General features: G+C 40.2%; 1 protein-coding gene across 3 annotated transcripts in view; it reads right to left on the bottom strand.

Annotated features, from left to right (window-relative positions):
- Positions 1 to 19,620, bottom strand: part of LOC117419481 (metabotropic glutamate receptor 8-like) — a 148,484-nt gene that overhangs the window by 25,170 nt on the left and 103,694 nt on the right. For all 3 annotated transcript variants that reach the window (XM_034032252.3, XM_034926190.2, XM_034032253.3), the window contains one exon: positions 2,426 to 2,626. In XM_034032252.3, the coding sequence (XP_033888143.1) occupies positions 2,426 to 2,626 (201 nt within the window). The remainder of the gene's footprint in view (positions 1 to 2,425; positions 2,627 to 19,620) is intronic.

The following is a 19,620-nucleotide window of genomic DNA, read 5'->3' as shown; positions in this document are numbered from 1 at the left end:
TTAGGGTTTTTTGTATTATTTGATTAATCTTTCTAAACTTCACTGCATCCCTTCTTGCATTATTATTATTATTATTATTATTATTATTATTATTATTATTATTATTATTATTAAATAATAATGTATATGTCCTATATACATTTCTGGTGTTATGTCTAATGATTTTATCCCCCTTGTCTTTCGCTTTATGTAAAAAAAAAAAAAAAATCCTGATTTTGTTTTAAATCAAAATGTACCATTTTCCTAAATATGTTACTACACTAGGATAAATAGTCCCAATAAATTTATTAGTCCCAATTAATTTAATGGATAAACTAATTATTTTAAATAATAATTTCAATAAATTCAAATAAATTAAATAAATATTTTCAGTATTTGTCTCATGAAGTTGACTGAACCAGAGAATGTACAGTTTTGATCAATTAAATGGCTGGTTAAATAGTTGGACAGATTGTGCAGTAGGTGGCACTGTTTGGTGAGTAGGGGAGTTTGTTTCTGCCTTTTGTTTACGAGTTGATGACGGTACTCCAGAGAGGATGTAACTCCAGGACTTCCTGTCTTTCTCAGCTGGTGCCCAATAGCTTCTTAAACTACCTTATAAAATGGGTTGGGAGATATCTGCGTCCTGAGTACACATGACTTGTTTGTTTAAGTCTGGTTGGCATGCAGCAGGGTGATGTTGTGACTTGTCTTTGTGTTGTTGCGTGTAAGTTTTCAGGATAGAAATGAAGACACTGTTTGATGTTTTAAAGCGGGTATCTAAAATGAAGTTTATAGATCATCCCACTGTGGGATAATTTAAATAATGATTCAGGCCAGCTCGCAAGCTTGTGTAGCTGCTAACTGAATAATGTGTGCCAGCTGATGTTATCACTTCAGCAAAGAAACTTCTTAAAACTGTTTATTTCAGTCTTCGATACAGTTTTTCAGTCCATATTATTTTTTGTTTGTGCTGACCAATCATTAAAAACTGACACAGCCCAAGCAGTTGCTTTTTTAGTATTAGCTTCAATTGTATTAATCTGTTACCAAACTGTTGCGGTCTAAATCCTCCAGGAATGTGTGGACATTGGAGTCACCAAACAAGTTCAAATTTACATGGAGGAAGTCTGACATTGTATTATTATTTTGTTTTAATTGGGGGAAAAATGGTGGCCAAATGGTGGTTCTTAAACGTTTGGCGCAATAATATCTGTTTGTAAAAAGTCTTAGTTGCTGGGACTTGTTTTTACCCATTGGTTGTACTGTAATAATTCAAATGCCATATATATATATATATATATATATATATATATATATACAAACATGATGATTTACTATCCTAAATGTTTGTCCACACATGTTTCCATGTACTGTATGTCAAGCATCTATAATAAGCTATAGTTATCTCATAAAACAAGCTGATAATTGGAGTCCAATTTATATTATGAGACAAGTGCAATCTTACATGCCTATCTCAAATACATCACTGTCACAGACCTGACAAACAGGTACAAAACCACTTGTAAAGCTCAGGAGTAAGTTTGACATTTATGACAATGCATTCAATACCTGTCAGCAGTCTTACATTTTACACATAACGGTAGTGGAGGCACTACGTAAGCAGCACCTTTATTTTGTAGTTTTATTACTGTGTTTTATTTTCCCTTTTCATTTCGCCTTTTGTTGCCTACACATACAGGTATATAAGCCTGATACATGTATGGTCCTGTATGTGCACATGTGCAAAAAAACAAAGCATACAACATGTCAGCTATTTTTAATTATCTGCAAAGCACCACAATGTAAAAAAAAAATAAAATAAAATAAAAACTAATAATAATAATACAAAGTACATTTTAAAAGGTTTGGAGTGCGCTTACTCCAACATGGAATAAGCGTAAATTATAAGGCTAAGATATGAACAGATGTTTAGATGTCCAACGAAAGTAAATGAATCTATGAACCATGAATATTAAATAAAGAGCTGACGGACATGAAAGTATAATTTTCATTGACTGAGCATACACAACAGCACACTGTATGAACCCGTAAAACTCACTTATACATCTCCGCAAGCTAAATGAAATACGTAAGCACCACGAAAAGAGGTATTTACAAACAAATTGATCAAAACTGTAGCAGGTTTAAATACCTTACATACATCATAAAATACCAAATTTGGCCCTATTATTAATATTTAAATAATGAACATTTTTAGACCTGCCACTGTTAAAATCATTGAATAGACACCAATATGTTATAAATGACAGTCCTAGTCAGTGTCTATTAGCACACAAAGTTCAATAATGTTAACTATATTATATGCAGCACAGTTTGAATAATATATATATATATATACAACAACAGCCAAATGACCAATATTTGCTTAAATTTCAAGTTACATATTTGTTTTAAAAATGTATAAATATATGTTTTGACTTACCATTAAAGTTTACAGCCCGGATGCAACTAAGTAGCTCCTTTCCATCAATGTTGCTCATTTTTGGACAAAGACCAACATATCCAGGGCAGAGGTCTTTGTGCATTCTGTGTAACGAGTGAGCCATGGCGTACACAGCATCAATGACAAACTGCACTTTCCCTTCTTGCTCAAAACTGGAATCCCTCCCAATCTTTTCTAACCCTGGGAAAGAAAATAAATACTTTTTTAGTTTAGTTTTTTTTTTTTCTCAAAGTGTTGTTCACACCGCATGGCTGTGTTTTGTAGGTTACATCTGTAATGCTTTGGTACTAGTAAGCAAATACCAAATTTAGATAGGGGTATATCAAACAGTACTCCTGGGTTTTCCATCTCTACATTATTATTTCAAATCTGTGGTTGTTTCAGGATATACAGTATTACCACCTGTACAACGATTGCATTCGTGCGAAGGGCTGGCTTGCCACTCTTGTGGAATCAGCGGTTCCATTTTGAGTGTCTTTTTCCTTCTTCTTACGTTTTTTTCTTGGTTGTCCGTTGTATGAGTGTGACTGCCTGTGCAGTATTAGGTGTGTGTGTTGTCTTTCAGCCTACACCTTCAGGGAGAACACTATTCCTCACTGAAGCTCGGCTTGCCGTCCCGTCGTTGAGTGACTCTGCCAGCTGTCGTTCACAGCCTTGTGTTCCTCCATCAAGGCTGTGTTTTAGCCTGCCCCGCTGTCGAGTAGACCTTGTAGGCTGCCTCGGCCCACCCACCCCGGTGCTTGGGCCTTCAAAAAGAAAGTGTGTACATCCTTATGCTCTGTTCTTTTTCAAACTAACTGAGCTCTCGCCCGCCGCAGCTTCGGCCTGTGTGTCTCCCCTGGTGCATGCTGCGTGCTGACCAGGTGGCTGACTACACGCGGTTAGGATAGGCACCACTGAATTAGCTGCCCCCCGGTGCTTCGATACCTCAGTGCATGCTCAGCTCTTGGTACTTCGGTGCTCGGTGCACACGGTGTTCTGTGCACGTAGCGTGCACGGTACTTAGGTGCTCATAGCACCTCGGTGCTCGGGACACACGGTGCACTTTGTGCACACGGTGCTCAGTGCAATTGGCACGCATAGCATCTCGGTGCCTGGGACACGCGGTGCTGGGTGCACACAGTGCACTCGCTGCACACGGTGCTCTGTGCTCGCACCGTGCAAATTACTCTGTGTGCATGGTGATCAGTGCGAGTGGTGCTATGCTGCCTCGGTGTGCATAGCACCTTGGTACACTGTCCTCTGTGTACTCGGTGCACACCATACTTAGTGCACTCGGTACACACGATACTCGGTGCACGCAATAATCAGTACACAAGGCATTCGGTACGTTCGGTGCACACGGTGCACTCGGCGCGCGCAGTACTTGATACGCACTGTACCCTCGATGCATTGGTACCTCGGTACACGCAGTGCTTAGGCGCCCCCGTGCTTACACGAAGTGCAAGACTGTGTGCAGTGCCAGAGTCATACCCCAGCTGGAATGTCTTGGTTCCATGCTTGTAATTCTTGCAGGGCGAACATGCCCCAGGAGGATGGGCATACATTGTGCCTCCTTTACGCCTCCTTTCAGGCATGCTGCTCCAGATCTCCGCCTTTAAGGGCAAGCCCTGGGCCGGAGCCTGGCAAGCCTGATGGTGGCTCACAGACAGTTATGGCTGTCAGGTGAGGGTCCCCGATGTGGATAAAATGGCGCTATTGGATGCACCAATATCCCCGGGGCATACTTTTGGCCCAGCAGTAGAGGAGATCCTACAGCGCAATTGCACCCCAGACTCCTGGGTGCACACCGATTATGCGCGGGACCTCCTCCCTTTTGAGGGATCACGGTTACATCAGTGAACGACCCTCTTCAGGCTTTGGCACTCAGGCAAGAAATAGAGAAACTGCTTCTCAAACAGGCCATCCATCTCATAGAACACACCTCTCAAGAGATACTTTATGGTGCCAAAAAAGGACGATGGCTTTCGCCCCATCCTAAGTACTTGAAGGAGAGGAGGTTCCAGATGGTCACGCATCACCACATCTTCCAATCTGTCTGGCTGGGCTAGGCTGGGCCTCATTTATGCTGCACCATTTGATTACATTTGATTAATGTAATGAAGAGATTAAGGGTTGAATGTGTATTTAATTTTTTTGTTTCTTTTTTGTGTATTTCTTATAAATAGAAGCTGTCCAGTGTATGTGTGTAGCTGTGGCAATGCTTTTAATATTGAAGGAATTGTGAATATGGAGGTCACATGGGTGGGCTTTAGCTGTATTATCAACCAAAAGTTAAAAAAGTGGGAGTGTAAAAACACTGGCATGCTGCTATGGGAAAAAAAACAGTTCTTTTGAAAATGAAAATACTGCTATTCTAATAAAATATGTCTAAATGAAAATGCTGCTATTCTAACTACGTTTCTTAAAGTTATAATTACTCTTTTTAAAGGGGGGTAGGTGTCTGATAGTTGTATGGCTCCCTATTGCAACCTCCTTTTCTTTGTATGCACTGAAGAACTTTATAAATAAATAAAACTGTGTTTGCACAAATGAAACTCCACAAGGGTAGATTTATTCAAAAAGTACTATCATTTTGCTTTTTTAGTAAGCTGTTACATGCACACCTCCACACACCATTTCATTAACAAAAGAAAAGAAAAAAAAACTACAGAAGAACCCTCATTTAAAACATACCTATACTGTGCTGCTGGGAAGTTTTTCACTAGTTAGCATTGTTTTAAAGGCTGACAAACTACTATGCAATCTGAAGCAACCATTGAAAAACTTTTATCTAGTCAGTGTCTTAGAATTGATTCAGTAAATATTTCACATGTACAGTATATATTACAATGACTGATAAAATGCTTAGCATTTCTTAGGGATTCACTACACATCTCCATAAGGGGGGCTTTTGACAGTTGCAATTTAGTAAGAAGGGGTTTATCCACAGATATGGTCATGACTCATGGATCAATTTAATTAGCTGTGAAATGTGGTTATGTGACTCTCTAAAAGGTAAATATTAACATCCCTTCTTAAAATATGTGATGTTGGCATGACAATTCACCCATTATACACCAGGTTATACAGTTATTTAGATATTTTTTTCTTGTTATTACTGAACGACTTTTGTCCTTGTTAGTAAGAGTATATTGATCGTTTTGTTAAATTCCTCTGTGGGGTCTTTATGGACTTCATGCAGAGGTTGTGGAAAATGTGTTGTATTTCTCCTCAGGCCTTTAGGACATAAATTGCCACAAAGCCTTGGCATTATTGCATTTATTGCAGGAGGAACCATAACTCATTCTTACTATAATAAATCAACGACGCACAATCACAAACATACACAAAGGACAATTATGGAAAATCATTATTGAATAAATTGAGTAGCACTAAAAACAGTATTTCATGTAAAGGCTGTAATTCTCTGTAATGTGTGTGTCATTTTTGTGTATTCTTAATGTGCACTTATTTTTATTTATTTATCATGTCACTGTAGCAGAAGCTACAGTGGCATGATAAATAAAGCACAAGTTGAGTGGTAACTGTGACCAGTTACCACTCAAACAGCTGGGACATGTCTGCCAATCTACTTTTTCAACGTGTTTGGCCAGTTACTCGTATTTGTATCTGATATATCATTTGTTATCTGATAGGGAAGGGTTCTATATAAACCCATGTACTGTAGATTGGGACTAGTACAGTATGGACTGCACTTCACACACCTCCCAAGCCTGATTTAATGACATCTCCCACTTTTTAGTACGGCATGTCTGCAGAGGAATTTATACATTAATTGAAACATGTAATGATTTTATCAGTACAAGGTGAATGTAATAGCTGTGATTAAATCTCAATGCACTTTAACTCAAATAATTTTAAAAAAAAGTTGTACACAAGGTAGTAAATCCAGGCTGTTTACTTCCCAGTCAACCCATCAGTCTAAGAGGTAATCACTCACAATGGGAAACCCATTGGTGATTCTAGAGGTAATCAGACCCACACTGGGAAACCCATTGGTGATTCTAGAGGTAATCAGACCCACACTGGGAAACCCATTGGTGATTCTAGAGGTAATCAGACCCACACTGGGAAACCCATTGGTGATTCTAGAGGTAATCAGACTCACACTGGGAAACCCATTGGTGATTCTAGAGGTAATCAGACTCACACTGGGAAGCCCATTGGTGATTCTAGAGGTAATCAGACCCACACTGGGAAACCCATTCGTGATTCTAGAGGTAATCAGACCCACACTGGGAAACCCATTGGTGATTCTAGAGGTAATCAGACTCACACTGGGAAACCCATTGGTGATTCTAGAAGTAATCAGACTCACACTGGGAAACCCATTGGTGATTCTAGAGGTAATCAGACTCACACTGGGAAACCCATTGGTGATTCTAGAGGTAATCAGACTCACACTGGGAAACCCAATGGTGATTCTAGTCATTTCACTTGAGAATGTTACTCATTTGCAGTTGCTCAATTTTCTTTTCCTGTTATGGTTTCTTTAGGGTACTGTAGAAACACTAGCTAGGTGAATTAACTAGTCCACTGAGCATTCAATCAATGAAAATGTCAGTCTTGAATTAATATGGGCTAGTAAAGGAAATCCAGTTTGATTTATATAGCAGGACTGGCTATTCAAGACATTCCTTTAAGCTAAGCATTTGGTGCTCCCAGAATACCTATTACACTGGTCTAAATTAATTGAGTGTGTTTATAAAGACAGAACAGTACTTTATAACACATCAAGAAATGGAATAATAAAAAGAACACAAATAGTTATGATTTTAGTTCCCTTTTAATTCGAAGACGACTAACAACCATACATTTGGAATATGCCTGCCACAGGTCAGGTATTCACTGAGCATTTTATATGAAAGCTGCCGATAGGCCTCTCCGTGGAGTGACGTCCTCGGTCCCGCCTCACCGAGGTAATAAATAGTCACTGCACGGAGATCTCACCCTCTTTTGCTTCTCACAACCAGGTAAGTAAGGTAGGTATAACTAACCTCTTCCAGTTGTGTGATGATTCTTTTTTAAAAAGCTCTTTCTTTGAGGTTTCTGTAGTTCCCTGGCAAATTATGGCTGGAAGTCGACTTGCCACTTCCCCGGAATCAGGACTCGACATCTGAAGCCTGAGCTAACACTGCACAATGCCACTCCATTTTAAAATATAAAATATATATATATTTCCAACAGCCTACATCACCTGGCGATCGTAGTCTGCTTTCACTAACCATGCAGCTTGCTGCCTGTGTTTTCTTTTTTCTCTGCCTCAAGCAGCTTTTAAAAAAAAAATAGAATAAGAGAGAGAGATGTTATCGTCCACACTGTACTGTCTGTAGACACCACACCATCGTAGGCTATGCGCTGCTTCGGTTGTGTGATTCCTTAGCCAGAGACCAGACACATAGCTCAGTATCCTGGTGCTGGACACCCTTGGCACTTGGTGCTTCGGCGCCCCAGTGTCTTGGCCTCGACGCCCTTGGTACCCTCGGGTCTTCGGTGCCTCAGAGCCTCGGTACATCGGTGCTTCGGCGCCTCTGTACCCTAGAGCCTCGATGCCTCGGTGATCTAGCGCGCCCCTGCATAGGTGGCTTCATGCCCCAGTGCCCAGCCTTAAGTGCCCTGGTGCTCTAGGGCCTCAGTTCCTCAGTGCTCCTACACCCCTGGTCCCCAAGGCTTAACGCCTCAGCACCTCGACACCTTAGCGTCTCCAGAGCGCAGTACATCAGTGGCCTCGGTTCCATTTTGAGCTTGGGTGCCCTGACACCCCAGTCCCCCAGAGCCTCGGCGCCTCAGTGCATCGACGCCCTTGGTGCTTAAGCGCCCCTGGCATTGGTATCATCGATACCTTGGTGCTCTCAGTGCCCTGGTGCCCTATAGCCTCGACGTCTCAGTGCTTCAGCACCGTCGACGCTTCAGTGTCTGGGTGCTCACACACCCTGTGCATAGGCAGCCTCAGGCCCCTCGGTACATTGCTACCTCGGTGACCCAGTGTATTGGCACTTCGATAAAATCAGCGCCCCAGTGCTTACCGCATCAGAGGTCATCATCCCATCTATTGCCCTATAGCAATTATTTTACAGTTTTTGCAAGATCTGTTAGAGGCGGATAAATCCCCCTCTACGCTTAAAGTGTACCTAGCAGCCATATCTGCTTGCCATGTCCCCATTGACTCAGTCTCCCCAGGCGCTCATATACTAGCGACCCTTTTTCTAAAGGATGCTCGGCAGTTATGTCCTCCTAGAAAGGACGTCCTCCCCGAATGGAGTCTAGATGTGGTACTGGAGGCTCTCACTAAGGCCCCGTTTGAGCCTATACATTCCATAGAGTTGAAATATCTCTCTATGAAGACAGCCTTTCTGGAAGCTATCATCTCCGCTAAGCGGGTCGGTGAGCTACAGGCAAATGTCAGTGCACAGTTCCTGTATGCGTGTTTGGGACAAAGGCAACAGGGTATCGTTGCACATAAACCCTGCTTTCCTCCCCAAAATGATTACAGCTTTTCACTTGAATTAGTCAGTGGAACTAGAGGCTTTCCATCCCCCTCCCTTTGCGGAGGAGACAGATAGGAGATTGAACTCCCTCTGCCCTGTTCGGGCATTGAGAGGTTACGTGGATAGAATGAGAGCGCTGCATCAGTCTGACCAGCTCTTCATCTGTCATGGTGAAAGGACCCAAGGCCAAGCCCTCTCTAAGCAGCGGCTGTCCCATTGGATTGTGGACACAATCTCAACTGTGTATACAAATGCTGGCCTACCACCACCTGGGAGGGTGGCCGCGCACTCTACCGGAGGTGTGGCTAGGTCATGGGCCCTCTTTAGAGGGGCCTCATTGATGGATATTTTTACTGCGGCTAGCTGGGCTACTCCGCATACATTTACCAGGTTCTACCAACGTAATGTGGTAGATCCTTCTATGCCTTCATTAGGACAAGGGTCCTTGAGGTTGCATGGTCACACCACCAACACTAGATGGTGGTAGTGAGACGTCCCTCATATGCTGTCCGCTCATATTTCCTTGTGACGGCTTTGATATACTTTCCCAAAAGTATTGGTTGTTGGTCGTCTCCGAATTGAAAGGGAACGTTAGGTTACGAATGTAAAACTGGTTCCCTAAAAGAGAAGACGACCAACAAACCTTGTGAGGTCGCATAACCCGCATTTGCGGGTTCGATGCAAAAGAGAGTGACTATTTATTACCTCGGTGATGCAGGACCAAGGACATCACTCCACGGAGGGGCCTATCGGCAGCTTTCATATAAAATGCTCAGTGAATACCTGACCTGTAGCAGGCATATCCCAAAATGATGGTTTTTGGTTGTCTTCTCTTTCAGGGAACCAGGGTTACATCTGTAACCTAACGTTTTCCACCATCCTAAGTTTGCACCAAGTAAGGCCTTTGTTCATGTTTTGTTTTCTTAAAAAAAAATATGTTAACTTAGATATACTGTAGTAAAAATGATTTGTGAATATGTCCTGGTGTCAGTAATGTTATGGAAATACAGTACTGTCCAGTATAAACAATTTCTGGATCAATACAGTTAAAACCTGCCTGTTTAATAATAGATTCCTAGTAGAAATAAACTGACATACATTATATTAAACTGCATCATGGCCACCTGAAAAGAAAGCTAAATAATTCAAACATGCATTTGAATGAAACTTTTTCAGGCAGCTATTAATTCTGATTGAATTTTTCATACTGTGTAAAGATACTTCTTTTGCACTGTTATCAGATATAAATTAGATTACTGATGAAATAAAGTATTTCTGTGTGGGATTAATTTCAGATTCTATAGAATACTGTATATTTCTATGAATACACTCCTCATACAATTTTTAACAGCTGGGGGGTGTGAATTGTATTTTATATTTCTTTGAGAATCAGCAAGGGAACATTACTCACAAATGCAGCACCTAGCTGCTCAGAGCTCAAATTTGTAAAACTGACGCAATTCTTTCTTTCAGAATTTTCAAGTGCATTGTGATGCTGTGATGAACCTTTTGCAAATAACAATTATCAGCCAGTTCTCGAAAGGGTTCTCTGGACCTTCAACCGAAATCATTGATACTTTTTTATGTTAAGGCTGAACCCACTAACACAACTGGTAGAACTAAAACTCATCATAAAATGCCCGTTGTTGGTTGCTGGTTAATTAAATAAGTACAGTACCGGTTGAGAGGAGAATTCCCATTTGTTTGGATACTTTTGGTCAGCTTCCTGTTGTACCACAACGTATTTAGCAGCGATTATTTATTATTATTATTATTATTATTATTATTATTAGTTTATTTAGCAGACGCCTTTATCCAAGGCGACTTACAGAGACTAGGGTGTGTGAACTATGCATCAGCTGCAGAGTCACTTACAATTACATCTCACCCGAAAGACGGAGCACAAGGAGGTTAAATGACTTGCTCAGGGTCACACAATGAGTCAGTGGCTGAGGTGGGATTTGAACCGGGGACCTCCTGGTTACAAGCCCTTTTCTTTAACCACTGGACCACACAGCCTCCTTAACTAGGATTATACAGTCCTACAATGTGACAAAAACACATGTTCTGTGTAAGTTAATAATTGTAGATAATAGAATACATTACTCTGCTTTGTTATTAAACTCCAGAAGTATTTTAAACCCTTGTGATATATTTCCATATTTCCATTTTTGTCTGTTTAGCAAACCCACACTCAACAAATTAGTCCTAATGAGATCAAGCATCACTGTATACAGCCGTCTTACATTGGGCAATTAATCAATCAATCTCCTGTGGTCTTTCAGCCTGCTCATAGTATCCTGAATAAATTAGGTTTAATTGGCAATAGTGAAAGATGTCTTGCCACCACTGTGCTTACAGGCATTCCTCTTTACCTTTAATGCTGATATTTTCCCCTCGTTCATCATGACATCTACAGCCGATAGGATATTTAACTTTCCTACTCCATCAACAGACGTCTTCTCTTCCCACAGAAATCGTTAACTGCATAAGTACAGGATAGCCCTTTGAGCATTTTGGGTTGGCAAAAGTAACATTTGGAAGGAATTTGGGGTCAGATATTCATCTTCCCCTCTTTGTATAATGTTATTCTTTTACATTGAAATGTTGCCTCTTTTCACCTACCAAATCAACTGAACCCTGGAGGCAAGCTAATCAATAATCAGGTAGGCACTGCTTTAGAGGTGTTCAGAAATATATCATTCCAAAAGACCATTATGCAAGCTTAACTTTATTTTTGTTTGCAGCTCCATCAAGCCAGTGAAGGTATACTATTTGGAATTACATTTTATCAGTGTTTCTTGCTTGCTTATCCCCAGTACCGCTGCTGATCTCTTCTTCCATTTTCTAAAGCATTTCCCATATGTGTCACTGTACCTGTCTCGCAATACACCCTAGGCATGTTCTTGCATTTTGCAGGCACAAAATGATGTTTCTCCAACACCTTTCTCAGCTAATCTTCTCTATCTAATGACACATTCACCCTTGTCCCTTTAACACTGTCAGCTTAACTAGCTCTGTTATCCTTAGAAACAGTCAATGCCATCACAGCTCTGGCCTTTCCTGCTTTACATTCTTCTGCCTGTAATTACAGTGCAAACAGCAGCTTGCATGATTTGTTGTAAAGGTCTCTATGGTGAAGGTTGACGGCATTCTCACAGCTATTTATTAATTTTCTTTTCCTTCTCCAACAAGAACACTGCAGATTTTAGTTTGCCATTATTCTTCATCATTTACAGTTGCATCGCCTTTCATCTTGATTGCTGCTATGGCATTACAATTTGCCTGGGTGCTCATGTAACTACTGTATGCTAACAGATTACAAATACAGAAAAAATGAAAAATGCTACAAAATGTTCTCAAGTAGTGATGGAAGAAATGGTAGAGGATGTATTTATAAGCTTTTTTTTTTTTTTTTACCAGTTGTTTTTTAAAGCAATGTGTCAACAAATGGGGCCTACTGCTGGGTTGCAGTTATAAAGCTAGTTAAGACTTTGTGCCACTGGTCTATTGATGCTTTTCTCTCTGACGCACAATAAGTAACTCTTAATGGCTTTTTTTTTTTAAATTCCCTCAACTTGCAGCTTCTCATTGCTTTGTGACCACTAAGAATGCACCTGCATACAAATTCTATCAGAGGGTGACCCTGACATTATGACCTTAAATTGCTCCTTGTAAGTATAACTATATACAACTAAGGCCAAAAGTTTTGCATCACCCTATAGAATTAACAGGAAACGAAGTGACCACCTCTAACGGCCAGCGTGTGTATATTCCGAGGTCAGGAGGTGGTCGGGGGTTTTGTTCTGGGAGAAGGAAGCTGTAATGTACTAACGATCGTGTGTATATCCGAGGTTGGAGTTGGGTGAACTGCCCGAGGGACAGGGAGTTAGTTTCGGAGTTAGTATATCCCACCCAGTATAGCAGACTGGTGTGTAAGTGGGACCTCCATTTGTTAGCGGAGTAGCGTGAGTCGTCTTCATGGCACCTTTTGTTTGCAGTTTGTTTTTATTTAGACTTTTGTACACCGGGCCTAATGTTCCACGTGAGCTGCCATTGCTGGTAGTGTCACATGGGGTTAATGTCTGTATGTCTTTATGTAAATAAACCTGTGCGCCTGCAGGCCATGTCAATCCCAACCTTCCAGTCTCGGTCTGCTGTCAATCACGCAGCGAACACACAGCCACATCTCAGTCTTCAGTCATTAGGTCCTTCAATTGTGCAGAAGCCCCCTTTTACACCACCTAACAAATAATAAAACAAATCCCTGACAACTCTGAAATCACTTTCAGGAAAGCTAGTAGTACTGAATGATTTCATGGTTATCCAATTATTGCAATAAATTATCTGCCTGAAGAACATATCTGCTGTCTTCAAGCTGAACATGTTTCTGTTCACATACAGGAAGTTACACCTGAGGCTTAGTTCAACCTTATGTGGAGTGTAATCAGAGCTGGGAACCCTTTTTTTTCTTAAACCCTGAAATCACATTAAAAGTACAATAGTAGGTCTTACAGATTGAGTCACCCACTGGATGGTGTGTGCGTGAGGCTAAAAAAGCAATTTCACTGACAAAAAAAGCTATACAACTCAGCCACATTGGGGGTCATGTATCAACCGTTTGTGACAACATTAAGGCCGTAGCGCCGAGTTTACGCTGTCCTTAAAATTGCTCCATTTGTATCATGACACTTTTGTCAAGTTAAGGCCATGTTAGCACCACCAAAATGCGCTCCACTGCTCATTAGCCGTGCACTTTAAGGTTTGTCGTCTTAATTACATGCATGGGCAAATTGTAGGTGGGGCTCTTTGTAAATTAAGCCTGTGATATTAAAATGAGATCTATGAAGCAGCAGAACAGCTGAGCCGGCTCTAAAAGGGTCCACAAATAAGTCAAATTTCAAATTGGTCTTATTTGGGCACAAAGAAAAATTCAAAAAGCAGCTGATAGGAAAGAGCATTATGGCAGCAGTCATAACGTATTTCTTACGATGGAGAGTTCAGGCTCCTAACCTTTCTGAATACCTCAGGAACAGAGGGACAGTACTGAAAAGGGAGAGTATTTAGGGTCCACATTACTCTTTTTGATCTCCCTGAGGATGAAATTATAGGTCGATACCAGCTATTTCATTATGTACAATTGTTTGTATTCGTTGTATAATAAACTTGGTTCATTAAGTTATCCTGTTCATTATGTATATTTGGTTTTATCCGTCGCCTAATAATAGTATATCATAGAAAGTCAAGACACTTAGTCAACACAGGTAATTTCCGCCTCTCCAGATGAGGTACCCCGACTTTAGTGAGTTAAAACCTGTGCATTTTATTTAAAACACAGGTTAGCCCATTTTGAACTGTCATTTCTGCCTCTCAACAAATGACCTGCCTATTGTTCAATTGAGGTAGCTCTTTTGGAGGGGAGGCGCTATTTTTTAGATTAGTCTGGTAATTTGTGCTACCGGTAGCCCATTTAGAACACCAGCACAGCACATTTCAGTATTCAAATGTAGCAGCCTACGCCGTACCTCATTCATTTTAGGGCAGTTAATACATTCGGGATGGGGTAAAATGTGTGCCGCGGCAGAGCGCTACTATACACTCTGCCAATTTAGCGCTGTGTCTGTCGATCTTGATACATGTCCCACATTATCTCCACCTGAGCATGTGCCACTAATCTGGTCTGCAATGCTCTCGGGCAGTGGTGAGCAATTACTGGCATAGTCAAAGTAGAACAGGATATTAACACTGGACTGGACTGGAAGTTAAGTTCTCACTCCTAAAGGGAACAACAACTTGAGACCCCATCAGTGGGCAATTGGTTCCATCTACTAAATAAAAGGACCACCTGTCCATAGAGTATTCTGATGAATCCCATAATAAATATCTTGTTCATAAAGACCATCAAACTTGTAGAGTTTCTTGAATGGTAAAAAAAAGACTTCAAGAAACAATAAGGATGTTCTGTCCATTTCCTGTCTTATCCATGTATTACAACTTTGGTATGTGATCTTATTTGTCAGGAGAAGGAGGATCATTGCCATCCCATGTTGAAACAAGGTGATGAGAAATTGAAGAATCAGTTCATTAGCTGTCATCCAAGATGACGTCTCCATTTATCAAGCAATTCTGCAGGAATCAAGTATGCCAAACTGCACTTAAAAGACTGGAAAGCGAGCCATGCTGTCTAACAGCCAAGGGGGCCGTGAGGGCTAGATCTAATGTAATTTAAAAGAAGTAAGTGAAAGTATCAAGTCCTTTCAGTCAGGGCTCTTATATTTATTACATTATAGCATTTCACATTTTTACTGGTAAATGCCCCCCTTTCTGTCTGTGCAAGATGTATTGCCTAAATTATTAGGCTCTATTAGCACATTTTTCCAGCAATTTCATCTCCGAAAACATTGTGGTGACTCAGATGACAACATGAAGAGCTTAGCTTTAATGCACACGGCAGCATTTTTTGAAAACCTACAGTACAGCAGATACATATTAAATCCATACTTTGTATGTAGGCTAGATACAGACTTTTAAATATCATGCCTGATACGCATAGATAAGAAATATTTTTTTTCTGCATTTTCTCACTGCATGCCTAATTGCCTAATGCTTAAAGTGCTTCAACAGTTATACTGTATATTTAAACTGTCTTGATTTGTACATGGCTATCAATTTCTTTAGGCAAAAGGATTAGGGATCAGGCATTAAGCCAAGAACCATGCAAAGATTTCCATGCAAAGAAAAAAGCAGATTTTTGTTGCATTAAATTTGACATGAACACATACTAAACAAATGAAATGCCATACATATGGTTACTTATTGAAAATAGTTGTTAAAATATACAGTACAGCAGAATAATGTCTTAGTAGTTTAATCCTTCTCTCTTTCTCTCACTCGGATACATACTGTATCCAAGACAACTTTGCAAGTCCTTTTTAAAGTAATTATAGGTTAGTTTTCAAGACTTTACTTTGTTTTATTGTGGTAGAGCCCATTTCTCTGGATATGCCACTAAAGTTTCACTTAGCTTTGCAAAAAAATTAAATCTTTAAAACTTTAGCAAAATGATTGTGAGACTGTTGTTTTACTAACATGAGGTAAGAACAGAGTTACTGTATATGCTGGTTTCACAAACCCTTTTGCACTAATTTTGAATGACCTTAACTAAGGTAACATCAGATTAATGCCAATCAGGGTCTGTGAAACAGCTGTTAAGAGTAAGTAATGGGGTTCTGAAAAATATAGCGTTACACGTCCCCACGTGTTGCTACTGTTTAAATAACGTACCTGTAAATTGTCTTTTTCATTGTTACCATCCTGACAACATTTTACACTTATAACTTTAAAGTCTGTTTCAAAGCTGTTTGCAAAATGTCTGCTGTAGTGTACTGATAGTGTAAGGATTATTGCCCACATTATGGAACAGGTAACACAGCAATAACAATCCATGATGTGGTACGGAACAGAAAAGCCAGAGCACTTGTTATGTTTTTTTTGTTTTTTTTTAATCGCTCTTCCTGCAATGATTTAGAGGACAGATCTCAGACCCCAGTGCACTAGAGCGGACATTTTGAAAAAAAGCTTTAAAACTATATAAAATAAAGCCATAAGCTTTTGAATGTTAAAATAGTGTAAAACTAGTCAGTAACTGGATTTCCATGTGCTTGGATAATATTTGTAGTATTGTGTTGCAATTTAATCCCTAGTGTTACCAAAAAGGAATGGTACAAGGCTATGCAAGAAATCCCTTCTCAGAATTATGAAATTTGCCATGTGCTGTATTTTGTACATTAACCAATGAAAAAGTCATAACTACCACACAAGTTGATCAGCCCCATGCTTTAAATTACAAACTGGAGCTGTGCTATCAATAGTAAATGTGTTTAAGGCATAAAAAAGCAGCTTCTGTATTTGTGGTAGAAAAAAATGAAATGCAGTGCCTGAAAAGGGACTCATTTGCATACACCGGAGCAAAGGACTATGGGAAGGTGTTACATTTAAGAGTTTTGTGTCTGTTTTTGCTCCCGTTACCCCCTTATATCTGTGTGTGAAATGTAGGTCAGTCACCGTTGTGTCGCTGTTTGTCTGTGTGTGCCCCCTCCCCTCTGTGCTGCCTTTTGGGGGTGGGGTGGGTGCTGTCCGTTTAAGGGTTGCTGGGAACTAAATAAAGAGCTCTTCTGCTTAAAATGCATTTCAGTCTCTTCCATTGAATCCATGCAGGCAGAAATGCTACAATACATTTAAGAAGTGATACATCTTTTCCACATCTCCTAACTATCCTATAATTACTGGCCCTGTCCTCATCCTCCTTACAGGCTGTCACAGGGGAAAACATGTGGTTTTCCTGAAGCAGCTCACAAGTGGTCTTTTGCTTGTAACTGGTCCACTTGACCTGAGCCGTGTGCCTCTGCGAAGGGCCCACCAGAAGTTTGCCATCGCCACCAACACCAAGATTGATATCTCTAGTCTGAAGATTCCCAGGACCCTGACTGACTCCTACTTCAAGAAGAAGAGGCTGCGCAAACCCAGACACCAAGAGGGATAGATCTTTGACACAGAGAAAGAGAAGTACCAGGTTAATGAGCAGCGCAAGGTAGACCAGGCTGTGGACTCTCAGCTCATGCCTCTGATCAGGAAGATTCCCCAGCTGCGTGGCTACCTGCATTGCACATTTTTCCTCACCAACAGAGTCTACCCACACAAGTTGGTCTTCTAAACAAACTGTACAAAATATGCTATTAAATGACGTCTCAACCAAAAAAAAAAATAATAACTACTACTACTACTACTATGACTACTACTACTACTACGCCCCCGGGCACGGAGGAGCCACAAGATTTTCACGGAGGTCGTGGCGCCCTAAATCGAGAAGGAAATCAAGGAAGGGACCTTCAACCCCAAGAACTGTGTGAGGTAACAAGAGGGGCAGAGGCTGGGCCTGCACTGCTCCACTGCCAGCTCCCCACAGGTATTCAAATCCTCTTCAGACTGCGTGTGGAAACTGTGAATTTACACACTTCTGTGATAAGGATTGCAATGCATTTCACGTAATTCCTCAGCAGGTTAAACTGCACTTCTTAACTTTTCCTAAATTGCTGATGATAAAGGATCACCCTGCACACACTGACATGTGCAGTATGTGGTGTGTAATGTGTGGTCCGTGTAATTTGATAAGTATGTTAATAGCAATTAAACATGAACCTGAAAAAAACTACTACTAATACTATGACTACGACTACTACTACTACTACTACTAATAATAATAATAATAATAATAATAATAATAATAATAATAATAATAATAAATGTTGTGTTTTGTCGTATAGCTTATGAATTAACTGTAAAATGACTTTAGTTTAAAAAATGCGAAATGCATATGTGTATACAGTATACCAAAACACTTGCAATTAGTGTACACTCAAACTCTGTTTTGGATTGTATCCACTCAGAAGACTTTTATCACTTAACTATATGGTATTTGTTGGATTACAAATATCTAATATGTCAAGAATAAAAATGGTTTGTAAAAAAAACAGAAAATGTGTTAAATGTGATAAGTGATAAATCTGTAATACAGCTACAGGTAGTGGACAAAAAAATGGAAACAAGAATGTAGTCAGTTAATGGGGCGTTGGGCCACTATGGTATCCCGCTCTGTGGAGTTCTCGGCGGATCGTTTTTGATGAAACTGACTGCTCGCGCCCCAGGTTGAAATTTTCAGTCAGTTGATCTGCAGTTGATCGCCTGTTTTGCCTTGCACTTCGAATTAATGCACGGATATCACGATCCTGGAGTATGTGCTTCCGCCCACTGTTGCCCTTTGCTGATGATGTCTTTCCCTCGGAGTTCCATGCCGACATCACCTTAGACACCGTTGCTCTTGAAACATTAGCAAGTTGAGCTGTCTTGGTCACTGAAGCTCCTGCCAAATGTGCCCCAACAGTCTCCCCTCTTTCAAAGTCACTGAGGTCTCCTCTTGCAGCCGTGCTAGCCATAATTATAGGCAACCAGGCTTGTCCAGAATTTTTATACATTACCCAAAGCATGCTGGGATGTTATTTGCTTAATTAACGCATGAGCCACACCTGTGTGGAAGCTCTTGCTTTCAATATACTTGGTGTCCCTCATTTACCCAGGTGTTTCCATTTTTTTGTCCACTACCTGTAACAATGGTAACACTGTTTTTTTTCATAATAAACTACACTTGCAGCCTTACTTTTGCTGTGTCAGTGATTATTATTACCCAACAAAATATATACTGTACATACTTCAAGAGTAAGTGATTAACATATCTAATTGCTTTTAAAAGGAAGCACTTATTTTCCCTAAGCTTGACATAAGCATTTCGTGAAACATGAACTACATGTAATCACTGAAAAAAAACAAATCTATTATTTCCATATTTTGTAAAAAGTTTACAGAGCAAAATTATTCCATATGACCCAATTCTTTCATGTTTAATTGTTCAGGATAGGCACTTTAGACACTATTACTTTTAGTGTTATAAATAATGGATAAGTAGATACAATTCATGAGTTCTTCAAGTTTCTTCAGTAATACTGCTGGTATTATTACCATGAAAAAATATGTGCTACCAAATTCATAATGTGTGTTGGAAAAAATATTAAACCCACCTACAGTATTGGCCTAGACCCTGAAGCACTGGGTATTAAGGCTGTTAACAAT

The sequence above is a fragment of the Acipenser ruthenus genome, chromosome 14 (genome assembly GCF_902713425.1).
Source record: "Acipenser ruthenus chromosome 14, fAciRut3.2 maternal haplotype, whole genome shotgun sequence".
NCBI classification, from domain to species: Eukaryota; Metazoa; Chordata; class Actinopteri; order Acipenseriformes; family Acipenseridae; genus Acipenser; species Acipenser ruthenus.
Note: the sequence above shows the minus strand (reverse complement) of the source record. Positions and strands in the feature narration are given on the sequence as shown.